The following is a 20787-nucleotide window of genomic DNA, read 5'->3' as shown; positions in this document are numbered from 1 at the left end:
ACTAGACCATTGTTATGATGGGTCTGTTATCGAAAAATATTTATTTTCTCGTCGTGATTTAATAGCAGCCAATGCAGGGTTCCAGGCTGAGCTCAGTTGAAATCCCGCATCGCTATTGATGAGATTATCAGCTTTACGGATATGTAATTCCTCCTTAATGACACAATCCCAGAAGGATGATGCCGGGAATAAAACTTCCGTCTTTTCATAAATCATTCCATGTCCTGTATCCAGACAATGTTGTACAATTGCCTACTTCCCCGGTTGACGCAGGGGTATTTGACGCTGATGTTCATCGCAGCGTTCTCGTACTGTGCGACATGTCTGGCCTATATATGCCGCCCCACATTGAGAAGTTATCTTTTATACACCCCATTTCCTCAGGTCAAGATCATCCTTGACTGAACCCAAAAGAATCCTCAGTTTTGCAGATCATCGAAAAACACATTTAATGTCATATCTTTGGTTGTGAAGAAAACGTTATTTGGAGTTGTCAAGATAAATGAGACATGATGTTTACATGCATATACTTACTTTAAAAAAAAAAAAAAGATTTTAAAGCCATATGTTGAATAAGCCCCACGCCAGAGTGGGTAACCTCATCAGAACGACCTGGGGTCCAATCCAGAGAGTATGCACCTCCGCACGACACTTGCAAAGCCCTCTCAGCGGTTTAACAATTTACTTGTTGTGGAGGGACACAAAACGGGAGGGTACCTTTAAAAATTTACTCGCCTAAACAGATATTTTTCTTTTAGCTGTGAATGGGCATAGTAACTGTGACGAGCAGTTTTAGCGTCTTATTATGTCGGTCACATGATAGTTCAAAAATAAAATTACATAGTGTTTGTTAGTGTTTAAATTAATGAAATGAAATGTTGTCAATTACTTTCAGATGGGTGTGCAGTGGAAACATCCCACTGCAAATCCCATAGCAACACTTCTGTGGTTCAACAGCGCTTCATTCCTTTTGGTAACAAGTTCAGTCTTCAAAGAAATGAATATCCATACATCTAAAGTATTGCCAGTAACTTGATATAGTTTTCAGAATAATACATACGATTTTTGTAACAATAAAAACCTTCGTTGTGAGATGAGTTTCATTATTCTCGAAGGGGACATGGTTTAGTTGAACCAGTAATATAGATAACATGGCAATGCAACATTCAGTAGTGTGCATTTATGATTCCATTACCGGTAAGCGAAAAGTCCACCTGCCCCCATTGTCACTGTGCAACAACTGGTTGCATTACTTTCATTTTCATCATCCAATAAAGCTGTTTAAACAGCGACGTTCAACAGTACCAGCATCGTTATAGTGAGAAACGTAATTTCATTTCATTTACCACCGCGACTATCTCATTTGTTATATACTGTTGGCCCTGGTTGCCTACTATTGTTCAGAGCACTTCAAATGTCGTGAACAGTTTTACCGGCAAATCAAAACTGTGGGCTTGGCTGAAATTTATTTCTGAGCGGGTCTATATTTAGGACCACTAGACCGAGACTGGAGTACAAAAGCTGAATGACGAATGGTGGAGGCCAAGTTCGAGGGTAAGTGCTAGATATAAAGGAAGATGGATTGACTCGGTAAAGACAAGTTTAAGAAGAAAGTATCTGGGCTAGAACAAAACTGTTACAGAAAAAGGAGTGGTGGAAAGATAAAAGAAAGCGGAGAAGTATCATGTATGTCCCAGCCCGGTCTAATGGTGAATGAAGTGGAAACGAAGAAGACGACGACGACGACGACATCACTAGGTTGATGCTGTGTTGCTAGTCATACGAGACAAACTTCGTAATAACTGACCCGCAAAAATGGCAATTTCAAATTAATTTTCGAATTTTAGGCCTATGATGCAGCATTTAGGATTTGTTATTTAATTATACCTACAAAAATATGCTCTACAGTTTGATTCTGTGTAATGATGAGATTAAAAAGAGGAAAAGACCTGAAAGCATTAAAGTATTCAATTCGTTTTATTAATGTGCAATGAACAACTGTATTTTATACAAAAAGAACACAAAATTGAGATTCGTGTCTAGCAGGGTGGATTTTATTTTTCAAGTTCATTTTTTTCTTTGTATTACCCCCTAGACTGGTTCCATTGTACAAAACATCATGATGTGTGCCATCTACGTTCCATAGAAAACGGGAAAGGCGTGTTCCAAGTCCCCTCCATTTGGAAAAAGAACCTCATTTAATTTTTGTCTCAAAAAACCTTACTCATACTGTCTGCATACAACTCTGAATGGGACCGCATACTACTGGACCCGCTAGTATTCCTGCGCGTAATATTTTAGTTTTACAAGTTACCGGTGTAGCGATTTTGCATGCAAAATTCTGTACATCAATGTGGACATGTCTTTTATACCTATCTCAAAGGTATATACTATTCTTTTACTGAGTTCCAGCTCTTACATGCATGGTATTGAGCTACCACAATTCATGGTGGGGTGTCTGTGTATGCAAACAAAAATCTTAGTGCAAAGGAAATTGATTCAAAACAACTTTTGTACTGACCTGGATCTCGAACTGGCTTCGGTTGGTGTTACCAAATATTGATCTCATTGTTATCTCTGTGTAGCATTCTCCATATGGTAACTTCTAAAATTTTATTGCACAAATGAAGGACTGTTTATCTTACCTTACACACCTTAAATCTAAAATTGCATTATGTAGCGACTTCAGCATGCCTACAGGTGATGCATGTACTAAAGAGGGAATCTTCATCCACTTAATAAACAGTTATGGGCTGTTTGCAGCAAACAAGTTCCCAACAGGGGGTGACGCCTGTCTAGGCACAATTATCACCAATCTCAACATTTGGGATTACGATATCAATTTAGCTGAGCCAATGATTGCAGACCACAGTGCGTTAGCAATGGAACTCAGCATGAAGAGTAAGAGTAAACTGCAATCGAGCACATGGCACTCAAGCTTCACATAGAGAAGATGTGGCATATACCAGAGCTAGATAAATTAAAAGGCATTGTATTGACGTTCAGGCACCTGTGAAGACAGCTTTCGATCTACCAACTAAAGACCTGCTTCATTGTAACTACTTAAGAGCCAAGAAGCTTTACAGAAAGGGAGCGCAGGATGCAAAGAAGAAATACAGTGACAAGGTCATTAAAGAGGCTGATAACCCATATAAAGCAGCTTGTAATCTGGTAAATGAAGACAGGAAGTAGCATACATGTGCCTTAAATTCCTGTAGTCATGATGCCTTCCATAGGCACTTTGTAAGGATAGTAATAAATACTGTAAATGAAATTCCAACTCAGACTTAGATCCCACTGCTTGCATAAAAACATATAAGCTATTGTGCGGTTAAAAACTGAGCGGGAGTGCACTCTAAAGACGTTGAAAAAATACTGAATACTTATACACATTCAGACAGTACAGATATCTGTGTCATGTCCTGCACAGTCGTGAAGAAGATTATTCCAGAGCGTGCTCACCCACTAGCCATAGTAACTAACAATTGTTTATACTTTGGTGTCTCCCCAGAACCCCTGAAACTGGCACAGACAGTTCCAGTCTACAAAAAGGTGACCCTTATGATGGGTCCAGTTTTAGACAAATTTCCATAATCCCCATCTTAGCTAAAGTTATGGAGCCTGTAATGAAACACCAACTACAAAATTACTTCGAAGACAATGAACACGTTCTGGACACACAGCAAGGTTTCCGCAATGGAAAGTCGACGGTTGCAGCAGAAATGGACGTAATTAGGAAGGTAAGGCAAGGGTTTGAAGAAAGGAAAGTATGGCACTGACACTCTGTGACCTCGACATGGCATTTGAATGCATCACGCACAAAATATTTCTTAGTAAATTAAGGTGTTATGCCAACCGAAAGCAGGTAGTATCAGTTCATGGTGCAATCTTCCGAGAACAAAATGTTCAAATGTGTGTGAAATCTTATGGGACTTAACTGCTAAGGTCATCAGTCCCTAAGTTTACACACTATTTAACCTAAATTATCTTAAGGACAAACACGCACACCCATGCCCGAGGGAGGACTCGAACCTCACCCGGGACCAGCCGCACAGTCCATGACTGGAGCGCCTAAGACCGCTCGGCTAATCCCGCGCGGCTCGAGAACAAAGACTGGAGCATGCCATGCCTCAGGAGTTCGTCATAGGACCACTCCTTTTCCTTATTTACGTCAATGATCTGAGTTGCAACAACCACATGTTACAGTTTGCCGATAGCACCACTCTTTTCGAGAAAGGAAAAGCTGCTGGACAAGCTCTCCAAGCAATAAACGTACTCTTTAAAAACGTCAAAGAATGGTTCATCGACATTAAAATGAAAATTAATGAAGAAAAAACACAACATCAGACGTGCAGCCTTAACAAAGTTGGATACCACGATAATATGGAGGCTGTCAAACTGTTGAGATTCATGATTGACAGCAAACTATCTATGTAGAGCATACCGTGTTTGTGTGCTCCATGCTTAAAAAATGGCTCTGAGCACATCTGAGGTCATCAGTCCCCTAGAACTTAGAACTACTTAAACCTAACTAACCTAAGGACATCACACACATCCATGCCCGAGGCAGGATTCGAACCTGCGACCGTAGCGGTCTCGCGGTTCCAGACTGAAGCGCCTAGAACCGCTCGGCCACTGCGACCGGCGCTTCATGCTTACCTGTTTAATATATCTTCTGAGGAGACTAAAAGGTGTGTCACCTGAACCATACCTTATAATAGTGTATTATGCACTATTTCATAGCCACATAAATTATGGCCTACTGTGAAGTGTACACTCTACAGGCTGCACGGATGGTTGATGCTTCGAAAGAAAGCAGTTATAATCATTGTATCAAGCAAAAGACTGGAGCACTGCAAGCCTAAATTCATCCACTTACGAATAACGACTATCTTCAGCCGGCACGTGTTTTTATGCCTCATCAATGTAAAAGAAAACCAAGGGGTTTTATGCATGAAGCAAGACACACTCAATAATGACACCCTTAACGAGACGAACTTCGACATATCAACTTGTCGACTATCTGGAACACAAGATAGTTTTCCAATGATTGGTTTAAAAATGTTCAGCTCATTGCCCAGAGAAGTGCAATCCCTGACACCAGGAACATTCAAAAGGAATATTCCACACAACCTTTTATTCCACTGCAGAATTCTTCAATAGTGACCAAAGTAAATGGACTAAATAATACAGTTTTATATCTATATTAATCTAGCCTTGACATAGTCCGACGCAGATCTAGTAATAAAGCAATAATAAAGTTCTCTGTGATGCAGACGTTTTGTCTTAGTCTCATTTTAGAATCAGACACCAAATATGTTTTTATAATCGATCTAAGGATGATGGCTAGTCAGCTGCATCTAGTCCTCACTCAATGTTTTTCACCCTCGATCTTGACTATTAAACGATTTTATTAAGAAAATGCTTGACTTTTTGTAAAATGTTAGATTGCTTGCCCCCATCCTGAACATGGCAGAAATTAAGCTTTAATAATTCAATTTATAACACTACTCTGAACAATGTGCGTGAGGCAAACAAGACGAGAAAATAAAATTTTCTTTTATAAATCCATATTCTCTGATAGTCTCTTCTTGATGCCCTAGAAGTCTACGGTGATACGTGGCAATACATTCAATCAACCAGAGGCACAGAATGCTTCTCTTTCTCGTCGTAGATGACCTAGTTGACATGGAGCACCCCTGAACATGAATATAGTATCAGTTCTTTTCCACTACTCTGTTTTGTCTGCGCAGTTACCCCTCTCCCCAACGTACTGCGGCCTATTTACTATTGTCTGCGAAACCTATGTTATGTAGTGTAATTTATACAAAAGTGGCAACATCGTTTGTTGCTTGTTTGCAGGGAGAGGGGGAGAATGAACTTCATTGCTGACCTTCCGTTATCGCTGCAGAAAGCAACAGTTGAATCAGTGCGAGAGCTATTCTTCCCCATCGAAGTCATGATCGAAATGTCGGGAAGGCAGATACATTTTGTTGCATACTTGTGACTTACGAGATAAGTACAAGACGTCGACAAATAATAGAATTTGTGCGGAAATCGTGTATTGCTTATTTAGGCATGAAGCGCGGAGATACACTCCTGGAAATGGAAAAAAGAACACATTGACACCGGTGTGTCAGACCCACCATACTTGCTCCGGACACTGCGAGAGGGCTGTACCAGCAATGATCACACGCACGGCACAGCGGACACACCAGGAACCGCGGTGTTGGCCGTCGAATGGCGCTAGCTGCGCAGCATTTGTGCACCGCCGCCGTCAGTGTCAGCCAGTTTTCCGTGGCATACGGAGCTCCATCGCAGTCTTTAACACTGGTAGCATGCCGCGACAGCGTGGACGTGAACCGTATGTGCAGTTGACGGACTTTTAGCGAGGGCGTATAGTGGGCATGCGGGAGGCCGGGTGGACGTACCGTCGAATTGCTCAACACGTGGGGCGTGAGGTCTCCACAGTACATCGATGTTGTCGCCAGCGGTCGGCGGAAGGTGCACGTGCCCGTCGACCTGGGACCGGACCGCAGCGACGCACGGATGCACGCCAAGACCGTAGGATCCTACGCAGTGCCGTAGGGGACCGCACCGCCACTTCCCAGCAAATTAGGGACACTGTTGCTCCTGGGGTATCGGCGAGGACCATTCGCAACGGTCTCCATGAAGCTGGGCTACGGTCCCGCACACCGTTAGGCCGTCTTCCGCTCACGCCCCAACATCGTGCAGCCCGCCTCCAGTGGTGTCGCGACAGGCGTGAATGGAGGGACGAATGGAGACGTGTCGTCTTCAGCGATGAGAGTCGCTTCTGCCTTGGTGCCAATGATGGTCGTATGCGTGTTTGGCGCCGTGCAGGTGAGCGCCACAATCAGGACTGCATACGACCGAGGCACACAGGGCCAACACCCGGCATCATGGTGTGGGGAGCGATCTCCTACACTGGCCGTACACCACTGGTGATCGTCGAGGGGACTCTGAATAGTGCACGGTACATCCAAACCGTCATCGAACCCATCGTTCTACCATTCCTAGACCGGCAAGGGAACTTGCTGTTCCAACAGGACAATGCACGTCCGCATGTATCCCATGCCACCCAACGTGCTCTAGAAGGTGTAAGTCAACTACCCTGGCCAGCAAGATCTCCGGATCTGTCCCCCATTGAACATGTTTGGGACTGGATGAGGCGTCGTCTCACGCGGTCTGCACGTCCAGCACGAACGCTGGTCCAACTGAGGCGCCAGGTGGAAATGGCATGGCAAGCCGTTCCACAGGACTACATCCAGCATCTCTACGATCGTCTCCATGGGAGAATAGCAGCCTGCATTGCTGCGAAAGGTGGATATACACTGTACTAGTGCCGACATTGTGCATGCTCTGTTGCCTGTGTCTATGTGCCTGTGGTTCTGTCAGTGTGATCATGTGATGTATCTGACCCCAGGAATGTGTCAATAAAGTTTCCCCTTCCTGGGACAATGAATTCACGGTGTTCTTATTTCAATTTCCAGGAGTGTACGAACAAGTCATTTGTTCCACACCAATGTGTTTCATACATGCGTGGAGTAATTAATGAAGTGGAATGCGTGAACTGCTTGACTTTCGCTATTCCCTCGGTATGATGTGAACGGAAGGTTCACTTCGATGATTGTTACTTCTGTATGAAAAAAGTAAAAGGATATAACAAAAGAAACATGAACAAAATTGTGTGTCCGAGCGAGATTCGGCAGTTTCATAGTTGACCTTTCGTTCAATGTCCAAGACTGCCGATCCCCTCTCCACCAACATCAATGGATACATGTGAATTCACTGGAGCGGGGGTAAGTAAAAAAAAATTGTTCAAATGGCTCTGAGCACTATGGGACTTAACATCTGAGGTCATAAGTCCCCTAGAACTTAGAACTACTTAAACCTAACTAAACTAAGGACATCACACACATCCATGCCCGAGGCAGGATTCGAACCTGCGACCGTAGCAGTCGCGCGGTTCCGGACTGAAGCGCTTAGAACCGCTCGGCCGCCGCGGCCGGCGGGGTAAGTCATGAAAGTAACAAATTTCAAGTGTGGTGCTGGTAGTAACATAAACCTACTCAAACAGAACTTATCAATTTGGCGGAAGATTTGGAGCTCCAAAAGTTGCAGCACAACTTCTAGGATCACATCTCAGTGAAAATGATTTACATGCACACAATACATAATATTCAATGTGTAGGAATTCTGTCAAAGATTTTGGAAATTTTTTGTTGTAGATGGTTTAATGGGTCCCGAGTTCGCGTCTCGGTCTGGCACACAGTTTTAATCTGCCAGGAAGTTTCATATCAGCGCACACTCTGCTGCAGAGTGAAAATCTCATTCTGGAAACATCCCCCAGTGCTAAGCTATGTCTCCGCAATATCCTTTCTTCCAGGAGTGCTAGTTCTACAAGGTTCGCAGAAGAGCTTCTCTGAAGTTTGGAAGGTAGGAGACGGGGTACTGGCGGAGCTGAGAGGACGGAGCTGTGAGTCGTGCTTGGGTAGCTCAGTTGGTACACACTTGCCCGCGAAAGGCAAAGGTCTCGAGTCCGAGTCTCGGTCCGGCACACAGTTTTAGTCTGCAAGGAAGTTTCATGGTTTAATGGGGTTCGGCAAAGACATCGCCGGATTAGTGACGAAAGTTGGAGATCAAAACGATAACAGTAAGCAATGTCGGTTATTTGTGGATTGTCCAAAGCGAAGTTTGAAACCAGTATTGCTACATATTGGAAATCAGCTAGCATGGATTCCAATTGCGTATTCAGCACGCTTTTGGTTTGCTATACATGTGAACGGGACAGTAGAGTAGGGTGACGAGACTTCCAAAATCAAAATACGGAACCAAAACTAGAAGTTAAAATGAATTGATATTTTTAGAAACTTTTGTTAATAGGCCTATTATATCTAGTAAACTTGTTGCTGTATGCAACAATTCCATGAATCATCGTACCATTTTGCTAACATTTATACTAAAAGGCACATCAAAATACCTTCCATCGCTAACCGAGTAAATATTTTATTGTTGCGGCATGCAAACACAGTTAGTCAGTTTCACCGAATGAAGTCTTTACCTATGGTAGTAAATTACTATTATTTACGTAGGGTACTTATTTTTCAATCTCCATTGGCCTGCGAGTTTCACCGAGGGTGGTTTCAGAAAGTATATCTATTTCAGATGTTTCATATTTTCAAGCGGAACGTTATAAAAATCAACACATGAAGTATCCAGAAAATGAATCTTTGTTATAATTATTTCCTTAACAGTTTACACACTAGAGCTCTTCTTTTTTTTTCAGTTCAAAAAGTATTTGTGACCGAGAACCCCTTTTCTGCAATTACACTACTGCCAGGTAGAGCTAGCACAAATGCAGTAATGAGTTACAAATTCTTGCAGCAGTTATCTTGATATGTAAAGAAGTTGAACATGATAGACCTCGTTCAGTTTGGTTTAATCAAATTGTATATTTTCTTTATTCTTTGGGTATGACCATATTTGTTCTCTATTTGGTTATGCTACACATTACTTGGAAACAGGCTATTGCTGTGCACGAGACGGTTAATGAAAAACGGGACAATATAAGCCTCGTATATATTTTGTCGGGATAACGGGACTCTAGCTAAGTAAGAGACGATCTCTTAATATAATGGATGTCTGGTCACCCTACAGTAGGGAGTATCATGAACGTTGGAGTAGAATAGAGGAGCCAAAGAGGAAATACCCGGTAGCGGGATCGAAGAATATTGTGAATGAACATTTGGTCAATCTAAATCACGTTGTATTGTCTCCACTGCACATCAAATTAGGACTGATGATCAGTATTTGAAAAGCGTTCAACACGTGCAAACCTAAACGAAACCTTTATCTGGTAAGTGTCCAAATCACTATATTTGCTTCTTCTAATTCGTATATATGTTATGTTGCTTCTTTTTACAACTATATTGTTCGGTTTCGTCTCCATCTTCCTGCGATTGCTTTCCGATTTCCTTCAGTACAGATTTCGATGGTGGTGGTGGACTGGTGGTGCAAAAACCAGTCGTGACGTACACATGGCTTCCCTTTCAAGATCAGAGCAATTGATTTAGTCAGAGCCGGCCGAAGTGGCCGAGCGGTTCTAGGCGCTACAGTCTGGAACCTCGCGACCACTACAGTCGCAGGTTCGAATCCTGCCTCGGGCATGGATGTGCGTGATGCCCTTAGGTTAGTTAGCTTTAAGTAGTTCTAAGTTCTAGGGGACTGATGACCACAGCAGTTAAGTCCCATAGTGCTCAGAGCCTTTTGAACCATTAAAGTCAGAAATTCATATTTTCATGCAAACTCCAGACAAAAGGCTAAAATATGTTGACCTATGTAATGCATTGTAGCTCTCCATGAGACTGATGCCGCTTTCTGCCAGATAGTTAACAGTTTTGTTTATTCATTAGTTCTAAAGTGTTGATGAAATCTTTATTTTCAAGCTCTGTGAAGGATATGCCCTAAGGAACTCGTTACGCAAGTTCACTCGTGGTAAAATACACTCTTTTTTTTTTTATTCAGAACAAACAGCTACATCCCATTATTAATTATTTCTGGGATTCTGTCGATACTTGAACCCTTTTAATATTTCCAGAATGAGATTTTCACTCTGCAGCAGAGTGTGCACTGATATGAAACTTCCTGGCAGATTAAAACTGTGTGCCAGACCGAGACTCGAACTCGGGACCTTTGCAGGAGAACTTCTGTAAAGTTTGGAAGCTAGGAGACGAGGTACTGGCAGAAGTAAAGCTGCGAGGACAGGTTGTGAGTCGTGCATGGGTAGCTCAGTTGGTAGAGCACTTGCCCGCAAAAGGCAAAGGTCCCGAGTTCGAGTCTCGGTCCGGCACACAGTTTTAATCTGCCAGGAAATGTCCTTTTAATATTTTCGTCCGATTGACAGCCTCATGATTCAGTACACTGAAGATTTTCATTTTTTAATCAGAAGTCACATTAGGATAAAAAAAATTTCAAGGTGACAGATGTGGAAGAGTCTTCAGGTTGCTTAAAGCCCCACCAGATGTGTTACAATCGACAATCTGATATCTACAAAACTACGAAAAAAAGTTTGAATCCATACAGAAGGGACACAGAACCAACCTTCGACTGTCATACTAACAAGCAAAATATAAATATCACAAATTCGCTTCTTGTGATGATAACTCAAGTTCTTCAAGGAACACAGACATTTTCAAGCAATAAATGCCTTTCGCCATCCACTTGAATGGTGGATAACCCTTCAACACGTGTTTTTTATGGGGAGGGGGGAGGGGGGGGGGAGGTAGGACAGTGAAATTGTTGAGATGGTGTTAGTTCATGTGTGTGGATGTTCCTCAAAATCAAGTATCTCTTATTCAACGCTACTGGGACCTGATAGTCAGTCAAGACAGAAGAACGATCATTTAAATTAGACGATCAAAATACGAGCAAATTAGATATGATATAACTAGCAGACATTGGTGTGTTCATTGTCTCTATGTGCCCGTAAACAAAAGCAGATGTAACATGCACAGTGAAACATGAGGATACGTTTTCCACAAAATACTGAAAGCTAAGATTGGCAGCCATCGGAAGCAAATGAAAATCAGTCCGGAGACATACAAGTCTTTCGATTTCTATGGAAACAGCTACGAATGGCATAAGGTCTGATGGACCCAACAGGTGGTGTTTTTTAGGAAATGAAAACAGAAGAGCTGAAAAGGCAACACAATGACGCAAGGGCAGAGGCAGCCAGCTGCCTTTGTCTAGAAAACTATAGCGTTTGGAAACTGAACTTGTAGCACCCTGTCGTGCCAAACACACACACACACACACACACACACACACACACACACACACGTACCAGTATTACATCAGTTGATATTGACTAGTAGCAAGTGCACCCAAAGCCATTTGTCATGAAATTGATAAAGTATTTTCCTGTATCCCACTGTTTTCCTTGTAACTGAAAGCTTCCAGTAGTGCTGTTCCTCAAGATTGAGATGTTTTTTCTCATGTTACCAGCCAGTGTCAAAAACAAAATGTGAATAGGCTATAGAACATTACCTGCTTGATAGCAAAACAATATGTACAATCTCATGTAAGCTGTTGTACACAACTGCATCTGTTTTGTACATAGCTGGTTCCTAATTACAGTGGTATTGTTAGTGTGTTTGGTGATCAATAAACACAGTTTTTCAATAGTTCTGAGTTTTATTTTGTAAGACATCGGTCTTTGTTTCCTCCATCACTCCCTCCTCCTCCAAAACTAATATCAACTACCCCATCCAGGTCAGATTCGGGTTGTGCTGTTGAGACAATACAGTGTCCTGTGTCCTTTTTCAAACAAACAATACAGCATTCTATAATATGAGAAATCATGACTTCAGCTGTTTATGGGTATTGATATAAATCAATGGTGAAGATTAGAAATATATGCCAGACAGGGACTCAAACCCGGACCTTCTGCTTCTGGTTGCCATAATGATCTCGGCCATCCAACATACTTCCAATCCAACTTGAATTCTCAGCTTGTCAAGTGCAAGTAGCTCCATTACTCTTTAGCCCCACTGCTAATAACATTCACTAAGTCCTACAGGTTGTGAACACATGGTTGATGACAAAGGAGAGTTTGGGTCTGACTGTGAGTCATGCGCAAAGAGCCAAATGATAACATGGCCACTGGCAATAAATGTAAAATCCAGGTTCGAGTCCCAGTCTGGCACAAATTTTCATTGTTGTCACTATTATACAGCTGATGGTGGTCCATATCCACAGCTGGGATACATTTCAAGATGACTGTAGTCACCACAGTGCCTGTTCCTTTGGACATCCATGCATGTCTGAAGGAATATTACATCATAATTCGGAATAACACAGGCACTGCAGTATCTTAAAGTCCCACAGGGGTCTGGAAGATATGGAGCATCCGCACTGAATGTACCTAGAGCTTTCCTCACTCATGTGTGTGTGTGTGTGTGTGTGTGTCTGTGTGTGTGTGTGTGTGTGTGTGTGTGTGTGTGTGTGTCTGTCCTGTCAGACATGTAAATACCAGTACTTAGAAGACACAAAAAATTTTCTATATAGATTGCCTACACAATGCTGCTTGTTCATCCTCTTCTGGATCATTGCTATGTGGTACGGGTTCCTTATGAAGTAGGACAAACATAGGACATTGAAAAAGTTCAAAAAGGGTATGATAAGCGAATTGGTGACGATCATTAAAACATTTACATTTTTCGGCGCAGGGAAATCTTTTCATGAAATTTCAATCACCAACTTCTGCCTGTGATTGCCTAACTATTTTGTTGACTCACACCTGCTTAGGGAGAAATGGCTATCATAATAAAATAAGAAAAATCAGTTCTCGCACAGAAAGCTTTGGGTGTTTGTTTTTCCCATGCGCTATTTGAAAGTGGAATGGACAAGAAATACTGTGAAGCCTCTGTCAATAACCTAAGTGTGATGTACAATCATGTTGATGTAGATGAATGTGAGTCCAGTGTGGTAACCACTGCTTGGTTGGAAATATATAGTTCGGGCCATTAATATCCTTCAATCAAAATCTCAAAGGAGGAGCAATAGTGGTTGCAAAGTTAAGGGTCAGTGGAGGCTTGTGAGGTAGAATGGGGATATGGCTTTTTTGTTGTGTGTGTTTCTGTGTTTCCATTTTACTCTACAGTCCAGTCATAGCTGGAGTAGCTATACTTGGCCATGTATATGTCAACCAGTGCAGCCATTGTATCTATGACTTATACTCATCATCTACCCTAACTGTTGGTAGTTGGATTCCTTTTCCAGAAGAAGTGCCTGCAACAGACCAATGAAAATTATATGAAATTATAGGCTGGGAGACCTCATCTGGAGTAGTTCAGGTGCCAGTGTAAATCTTCGTATTCGATGCACTTCAGTGACTTGTGTGCATCACTGATAATGAAATGAAGATGCGGACAACACAACATCCAGTTCCCCAATCAAAGAAAATCTCTGATCTGGCCTCAAATTAAACCCTGCACCCCAGGATCTAGATTCAGAAATGCTGTCCATTAGACCATGAGCTCTTCATCACTTATTTAACACAAACAAACCAAACACAGCACAATGAAATATAACATGACCTTCAACTATATCTGCTGCACACAGTGCTGTTAGATACACTGTTGTATGAAAAAGGTTAATCACCCAGAAAGGCAGGATGAAACAAAATGAAACTTTATGGGTTGAGAGGATATGTTATGTTATTTCAGTGATTACAATACTGAATCAAAGTTACAAAGAACTTAGTAGTATGAGCCCATTTATTTGTATGACATTGCACCCCTTCTGCCCTGGATGCATACACTGATTCACTTTTGAAAGGTGTCATTAAGCTATTTTATCCTCTCCTGAGGCAAACTGGCCTACAACTGTTGTCACTGGTCCTTGATATCTAGAATACTGGCACCAGTACAGAGTTGTCATCCAAGCTGTTTTCTCATAGAGTTCATAGAAGTATGTGGCATGTGTGGATGGGCATTGTCCTGCTGAAAAATGGCACCATGATACTTTTGCATGAGAGGTAACACCCAAGGATGCAGGATGTCTGTGATGTACCATTGTGCCATAAGAGTTCCTTTAATCAGCACCAGCCATGACCTGAAGTGACACCCGATGGCTTCCCATACCATGCTGGTGCCAGCAGTACCACAACTGAACCTCTCAAAAACACTGAAAGAATAGGACCTCTCTCCAAGTCACCACCATAAATGCTGATAACGGTCGTCAGGGGTAGCACAGAACAGTGTTTCATTGTTAAACATGATGTGACACATTTCATGAGGAGTCCATGCTTCCCAATCATGTCATCACTCCAAATGTAGCTGTTGTGTTGTGGTGTTAACAGCAGCTTATGCATGGGACAACAATTCCCCAGCCTGGCTGGTGCTAGTCTCTTGCTGATGGTTTGGGATGAAACAGAATGTTCCAGGGAGCCCATTATTTGTTCTCAGGTGAAGGGATAACGATGAGCTTGGTGAACAATATGGCGATCCTCCTGTGTGGGGGACAGATGTGAATGACTGGAATTTTGATGTCAAATATGCCTACCATCACATTCCCATGCATCTCCATCACCAGATCTCTGTGACATCGAAAAGCAAATACCTGGATACTCCATGATGTGAACAGCTGACCAAATGGACACCCCCAGTGAGGCTATATTCAAACTCTGTCAGGTGTTGATAGTGTTGTCTCATATGTTTACACAGCATATCCATGTGCTTTGCAGTGATCACTTAACATCTGATACTGTTGACATTCTTATACACCCTTTCAGCCTGGGAACAACACTAAACACACAAATGCACTTTGATGGCTATTCTACCTGTCACTGAGAATTGCAACTTTTATTCATTTAGATACCAATTAATGGTGTGTCCATGTATTAAATAACATTGACATCTGACTGTGTCTTCTGAGGGCTTCACTTTTTATTGTCAAGCAGTATAAATAAGGTGGGTCAAGGCTGGAAACAACACATTAGTTGCCCAAAGTCTTTTGACTTATACTAGTTCAGAGGTAGAGAGCCAATCACTCAACAAAACATTTACAGACTCATTAACTTTGATTTGTTAATTACAGGGTCCTGTCAGCACTGCAGCTGTAATTTCCCCACCATGGATCATGCACTTCCAATTTCGCATTTAGCCAGCTTTCCATACCTAGTATTATATGAGCTCCACAGCTTTTGAGGAGTGCTTCAAATTCTAGCACTATATAACGAAGTCTCTGACATTTAATCACTAGTATTTTAATTGTTTCGTTTGTGGAGGGCATTTTGTTGGGTCTTGCACTAATATTTCAATCTCTTCTACACCTATTATTATCTGCATTGCATAGAGAGTAACCTAAGCAAAAAATACCTTGTGTGCATCACATACGAAGTTACCTGTCTGGATCAGAGCCTCTGATGTGTAGTGCACCTCTGTTCTAAACCTTATGGCACAAACCCAAGAAGTCACAGCTTAGCTTGTCATAGAACCTGGTTAAAGCCTTCTACTTGGCTCAAAACCAGAGGGATCTGGCCAGTTTGGATGACAATGCTGTAAATTACTTTCTTTACTGAAACTCTGTAAGCAAGGCTGGTCCTCTCATTCTTCTCTCCCAGTCATTGGAATGAAACAAGTATGACTTCAGAACCCAGGCAACAGGCATTGTTCTCTCCACATATGAATCACAATCTGCAGTTAGTTAGGCCTGGTTCTCTCAGTGGCTGGTGAAACAGTGTCTTCAGCATGTTGTATGAGGTCTCCAGACTTACACACAGTGAGTACAAGGGGCACAACTGCCTACTTTACATTTGATTTGCTCAGTTTCAGTTTCTATTTCAGTGGAAGATACCACCTCAGATTTGTTGGTCACCACCTCCCAATGACACTACCTCACTAGTTCACCTAACACATTTATTTAAAGCTGCTTCCAATCACTTCACAGCAGCCATAGTGTTTTCCAACTTCTGATGAACAGCAACTCACACCTTGTCTGAGAATGGCATTCACAGTGGGGACGCATTGTAACTAATGGGATGTCTGATCTAACACTAAACAAATAAGTTTGGTTTCTCTGACTCAGTTTTAATTGTGAGGCCTATTGTGCGGCAAGGATTTGAATTAAATGAGTTTGCAACAATGACATTCCAGACATGTTCTACACTGGTCTGAAAATCAAATGTATTCTCTACCGGATGTGTCTTATGACTGATCACTGTCAAGACAAACCCATGTAAATTCAGTCCCTACGATTACAATGAACATTCTCTATAGATTCCAGTAAAATAGATAAACGAAATATAGATAGAAAGAAAAGAATTAGAACTGATTTTGATGTGACATTTCCAGATTTATGGTGGGAATGCCAACATCTGTTTCTGACAATTTATATCACACAGCCACTGAATTTCCTAAGGTAGTAAGTAAGCAGATGACTGTAAGATGAAGTATGATTCTACAGATTTTTAGATATACTATCCATGTCTGTGTATGAAGACCATTAAAATTGTGCTGCCTATATACCCATCACAGAAATACAAGCTGATTTATTTGAATCACCTGATAACTGTTTACATTATGGCTCAATCAGAATTATTCTTGTATTTTATAAATTTTGTATATACAATTTAATTCATCAACCATTCATACTTCTGATAAAATTATGAGAAGGAGAGTTGCTACTCACCATATAGCAGAGATGCTGAGTTGCAGTTAGGAACAACAAAAAGACTCTCACAATTATAGATTTTGGCCATTAAGGCCTTTGTCAACAATAGACAGACATACGCACACACCCACACAAACATAACACGACTGCAATCTCTGGCAACTAAAACCACACTGTGTGGTTTCAGTTGCCTGAGACTGCAGTCGTGTGTGTGAGTTGTGTTTGCGTGAGTGTGTGGGTGTGTGCGTATGTCTGTCTATTGCTGACAAAGGCCTTAACGGCCAAAAGCTATAATTGTGAGGGTCTGTTTGTTTAGCCTATTTGCAACTAAGCGTTTCCACTATATGGTGAGTAGCAACTTTGCTTCTCGCAATATTGTTACATTCCATCCTGGATTTTCCATTGTTTGATTCTTACTTCTGTATAACACAGAAGGATACTGTTATTCACTATGTGTGTTCAGAGTAAACAGATTACCTCAAAATATTGTAACTCGATAATTTTGATATTTTTATCACAAGATTAAAAGATATTATAATTAGTGGAAAATCTTGTTTTGTGTTACTGAAATACATCATATTCCTACAAACTAAACAAGCTTTATTTTATGATAAATGTATACAATACATATGCAATTTTGGCAATTACACAAGTCATTCTCACAGATATATTATAGGGCCTTTGAGGTTCTTGTGGTAGAACAATGCAAAAGACAAGTAAAATGAACAAATTTTTTGAGATGTAATTTTTCTATTTCTCAGAGTATACATTTTTATTGTATCTGAAAAATTTAAACTGTATGTTGGACCAAGACTGAAGTGCAACATCTGCTTTATAACATTATTTCAGCGTAGATTGTGCTGTTTGACCTCAAGAGCACACGTAAAACTTCAACTTATCACATTCTACTCTCCATCTCTAGCATCCAGACCATCTGATTTTAATCTGCAGGTCTCAGTCTCTTTGCTATGAAAGGCACAGGTTGGCACACATATTTGATCTGCTTGGAAATTTCAGTAAGAAGTGTTTGTAGACAAGTTTATGATCTAGTGAAAATACTGCAGAATACACTGTCTTGGCTGCTAACTTTCAGCAAGCATGACAGTCAGAGATTTATTTGACAGTAAAGCTATCAATAGTCTAAAAAGAACTTAGCATATGGTGCTGAAAACTGTACTAGTGAAATGGTGTATAGTTGTCAGTGAAATGCTATCCATATACTAGGTAACAATGACGCAACTGGGTCTTCTTGAGAGCCCCACTCGAGGAAGGAAGTATAAAGTACTTTTTTCAGAAGAAACAAAATCAGAGAGATTATTGTTGTACTATTGCCAAGTAAAGAGAGCAGTGCTGAAGGTTTAAGTGGAAGGATATGGTGTATTCTCAAAATACATCAAAGAATCTGTGTTGGCATCTTTAGATTTGTTAATCAACTTTACTGATGGGTAATCTTCTGTTACTACATAAGTATGTGTTGTGTGTTTAATTGTATGCTTCTTGATTTATATTGGTATTGCAGTAGCATGATTATGCATCACAATAATTTTTGATATTTTTGGTTTATCCTTTTGGATCAAAAACACATTTTTGAACAGTTGTGTGTTTGAATATAATTTTTTATTTGTTTCAGTATTTCCAGCGTAACACTAAACTGAGTGATGTTAATCGCCGCCTGAAGAGCCAAATCTGGAGTTCTGTAGTTACAATCGTTCTTGTGGAAGGGAAGAATCTCCTGCCAATGGACATTGATGGCTTCAGTGACCCATATGCCAAGTTCAGGTGTGGGAAGTATCTGCTCACAGAGCTACAAAATAGGAAGGGTATTGCTATAAGTACTTTCTTGGAGTAGCTTTGTAGCATTAAAAATTTGGTTAGCATGGATAAGCATATTTAATAATATAATATGTACTCATATATTCAATTAAACATAGCTCAGATTTTCAGAGCAAAACTGATTAGAAATAGATTATTTTAGTTTAAAATCAAAACATTTAAATGAGGAACAAGCAACCATTAGTTTCCTGAATGAATGACAAAACCAGTTGGTTTGAGTGTCTGTCAACTTTGTTGCAACTGTTAATTTCTATTAATGATAAAGTATCTGGAACTTTATTATACCTTAGATTGGATTGAGCAGCATTTTGGCTGCCATATTTTGAGTACAAATATTTAAACTATTAAAGTGTGGATAACCTTGGACTCTCAGATTTTCTAAAAAAAATTACTTAATTTGAAGAATTTGGCAGTTGTAACTCATGGTTTACTGTAAAATGTATGTACCATTGCTTCTGCCAGCACAACATCTTTATGCACATGTACAATGATTTTTAATGATTTGTTAATGTGGACATGTTACTAAAATAAACTAATATTATGCCAAGGTTGAAAATGCTGCTTCAGTTGTAAATTACTTTATTTTCACATGATCAGTTTCAGACTGTTATAAGCCCATCTTCAGGTATTTCAGCTGTCGTAGCTGTGCTGTGGTCCCCGAGTGCCACGTGTACCAGTCGCGGTGTGCTGTTCTGCTCTCATAGGCTGCAAACTGTGCATGTGGTGTTCAGGGACCATAGCACAGCTACAACACCTGAGGATGGGCTTATAATAGTCCGAAACTGGTCATGTGACAACTGAAGTGGTATTTTCAACCTCTGCTATAATGCTCAGTTGCGGATGTTCTTCCAACAGGATTGTTTGTAATATTATGCAGCTGCCCACCCTGGTGTAAATGGTTTGATTTGATGTCACATGTGTGGGCTGAGAGTCACTTTCTACTCAAACAGCTTCTCACTTGACCTCACAAGGCTAAGATAATCCCATTCCAGACCCTTCCATCACAGAAATATTCAAGGTGGTCATCAGAGAATGAACCTAGGTCCTCTAAATCCATGTGTGACATTAGCAACTGGGCCATAGAGGCTATTAAAGAGTAACTAGAAATTGAAAGCAAGGGTGCAATTAACATATTGACATAATTTCATATTTGGTATATTGTAAAAGTAACATACTATGACAGAATATTCACAATGAAGTAACTAAATAGGACTGTCATATTCCCTTTTCAAACCCAAGATTTGCATGCTGATATCACAAAATAAATGCAGTTATTCTATAACACAAGTTCCTAATTTTTTGACTTGTCCCCTTGCTATATAATACAGTTGATTCATTTTTATAAGAGCAGAAGAAAGTATTTTTGTGTGATTTGATAAACTTTCACAAAGCCCTCATTGTTCAGTTACTGTCAAGTTTCTAACCCTCTGAAATATTTTATGGTTATAATAAATGTTAGTATGACTGAGCAGTGTTACTTAGATAAAATGTTGATGTTTCATCATTTCAATCTCACTATATATGCAGTCATATGAACAATAGAGATGCGAGGAAACACTATGTCTTTCGAGTGGTGGTCACAGTCTTCTCAAATGGCACATGTTTGTGTGTAGAATATTGGTTCATATCAACAATGTAGGAAAAGATAGATTGCTACTTACTATAAAGATGATACATTAAGTTGCAGACAAACAATACTAAAAGACACTTACACATAAGCTTTTGGGCACAGCCTTCATCAGAAAAAGAGAAATACACACC

The 20787-nt window shown here is 40.7% G+C and overlaps 1 protein-coding gene across 1 annotated transcript in view; it reads left to right on the top strand.

Moving 5' to 3' along the window:
• The window catches only part of LOC124798508 (multiple C2 and transmembrane domain-containing protein-like), a 322076-nt gene that overhangs the window by 194289 nt on the left and 107000 nt on the right, over window positions 1–20787 (top strand). Inside the window, 1 exon segment of the mRNA XM_047261947.1 lies at window positions 18824–18972. Within this exon segment, the coding sequence (XP_047117903.1) occupies window positions 18824–18972 (149 nt within the window).

The sequence above is a fragment of the Schistocerca piceifrons genome, chromosome 5 (genome assembly GCF_021461385.2).
Source record: "Schistocerca piceifrons isolate TAMUIC-IGC-003096 chromosome 5, iqSchPice1.1, whole genome shotgun sequence".
NCBI classification, from domain to species: domain Eukaryota; kingdom Metazoa; phylum Arthropoda; class Insecta; order Orthoptera; family Acrididae; genus Schistocerca; species Schistocerca piceifrons.
The sequence above is the reverse complement of the archived record's forward strand: the minus strand, read 5'-3'. Positions and strand labels throughout refer to the sequence as shown.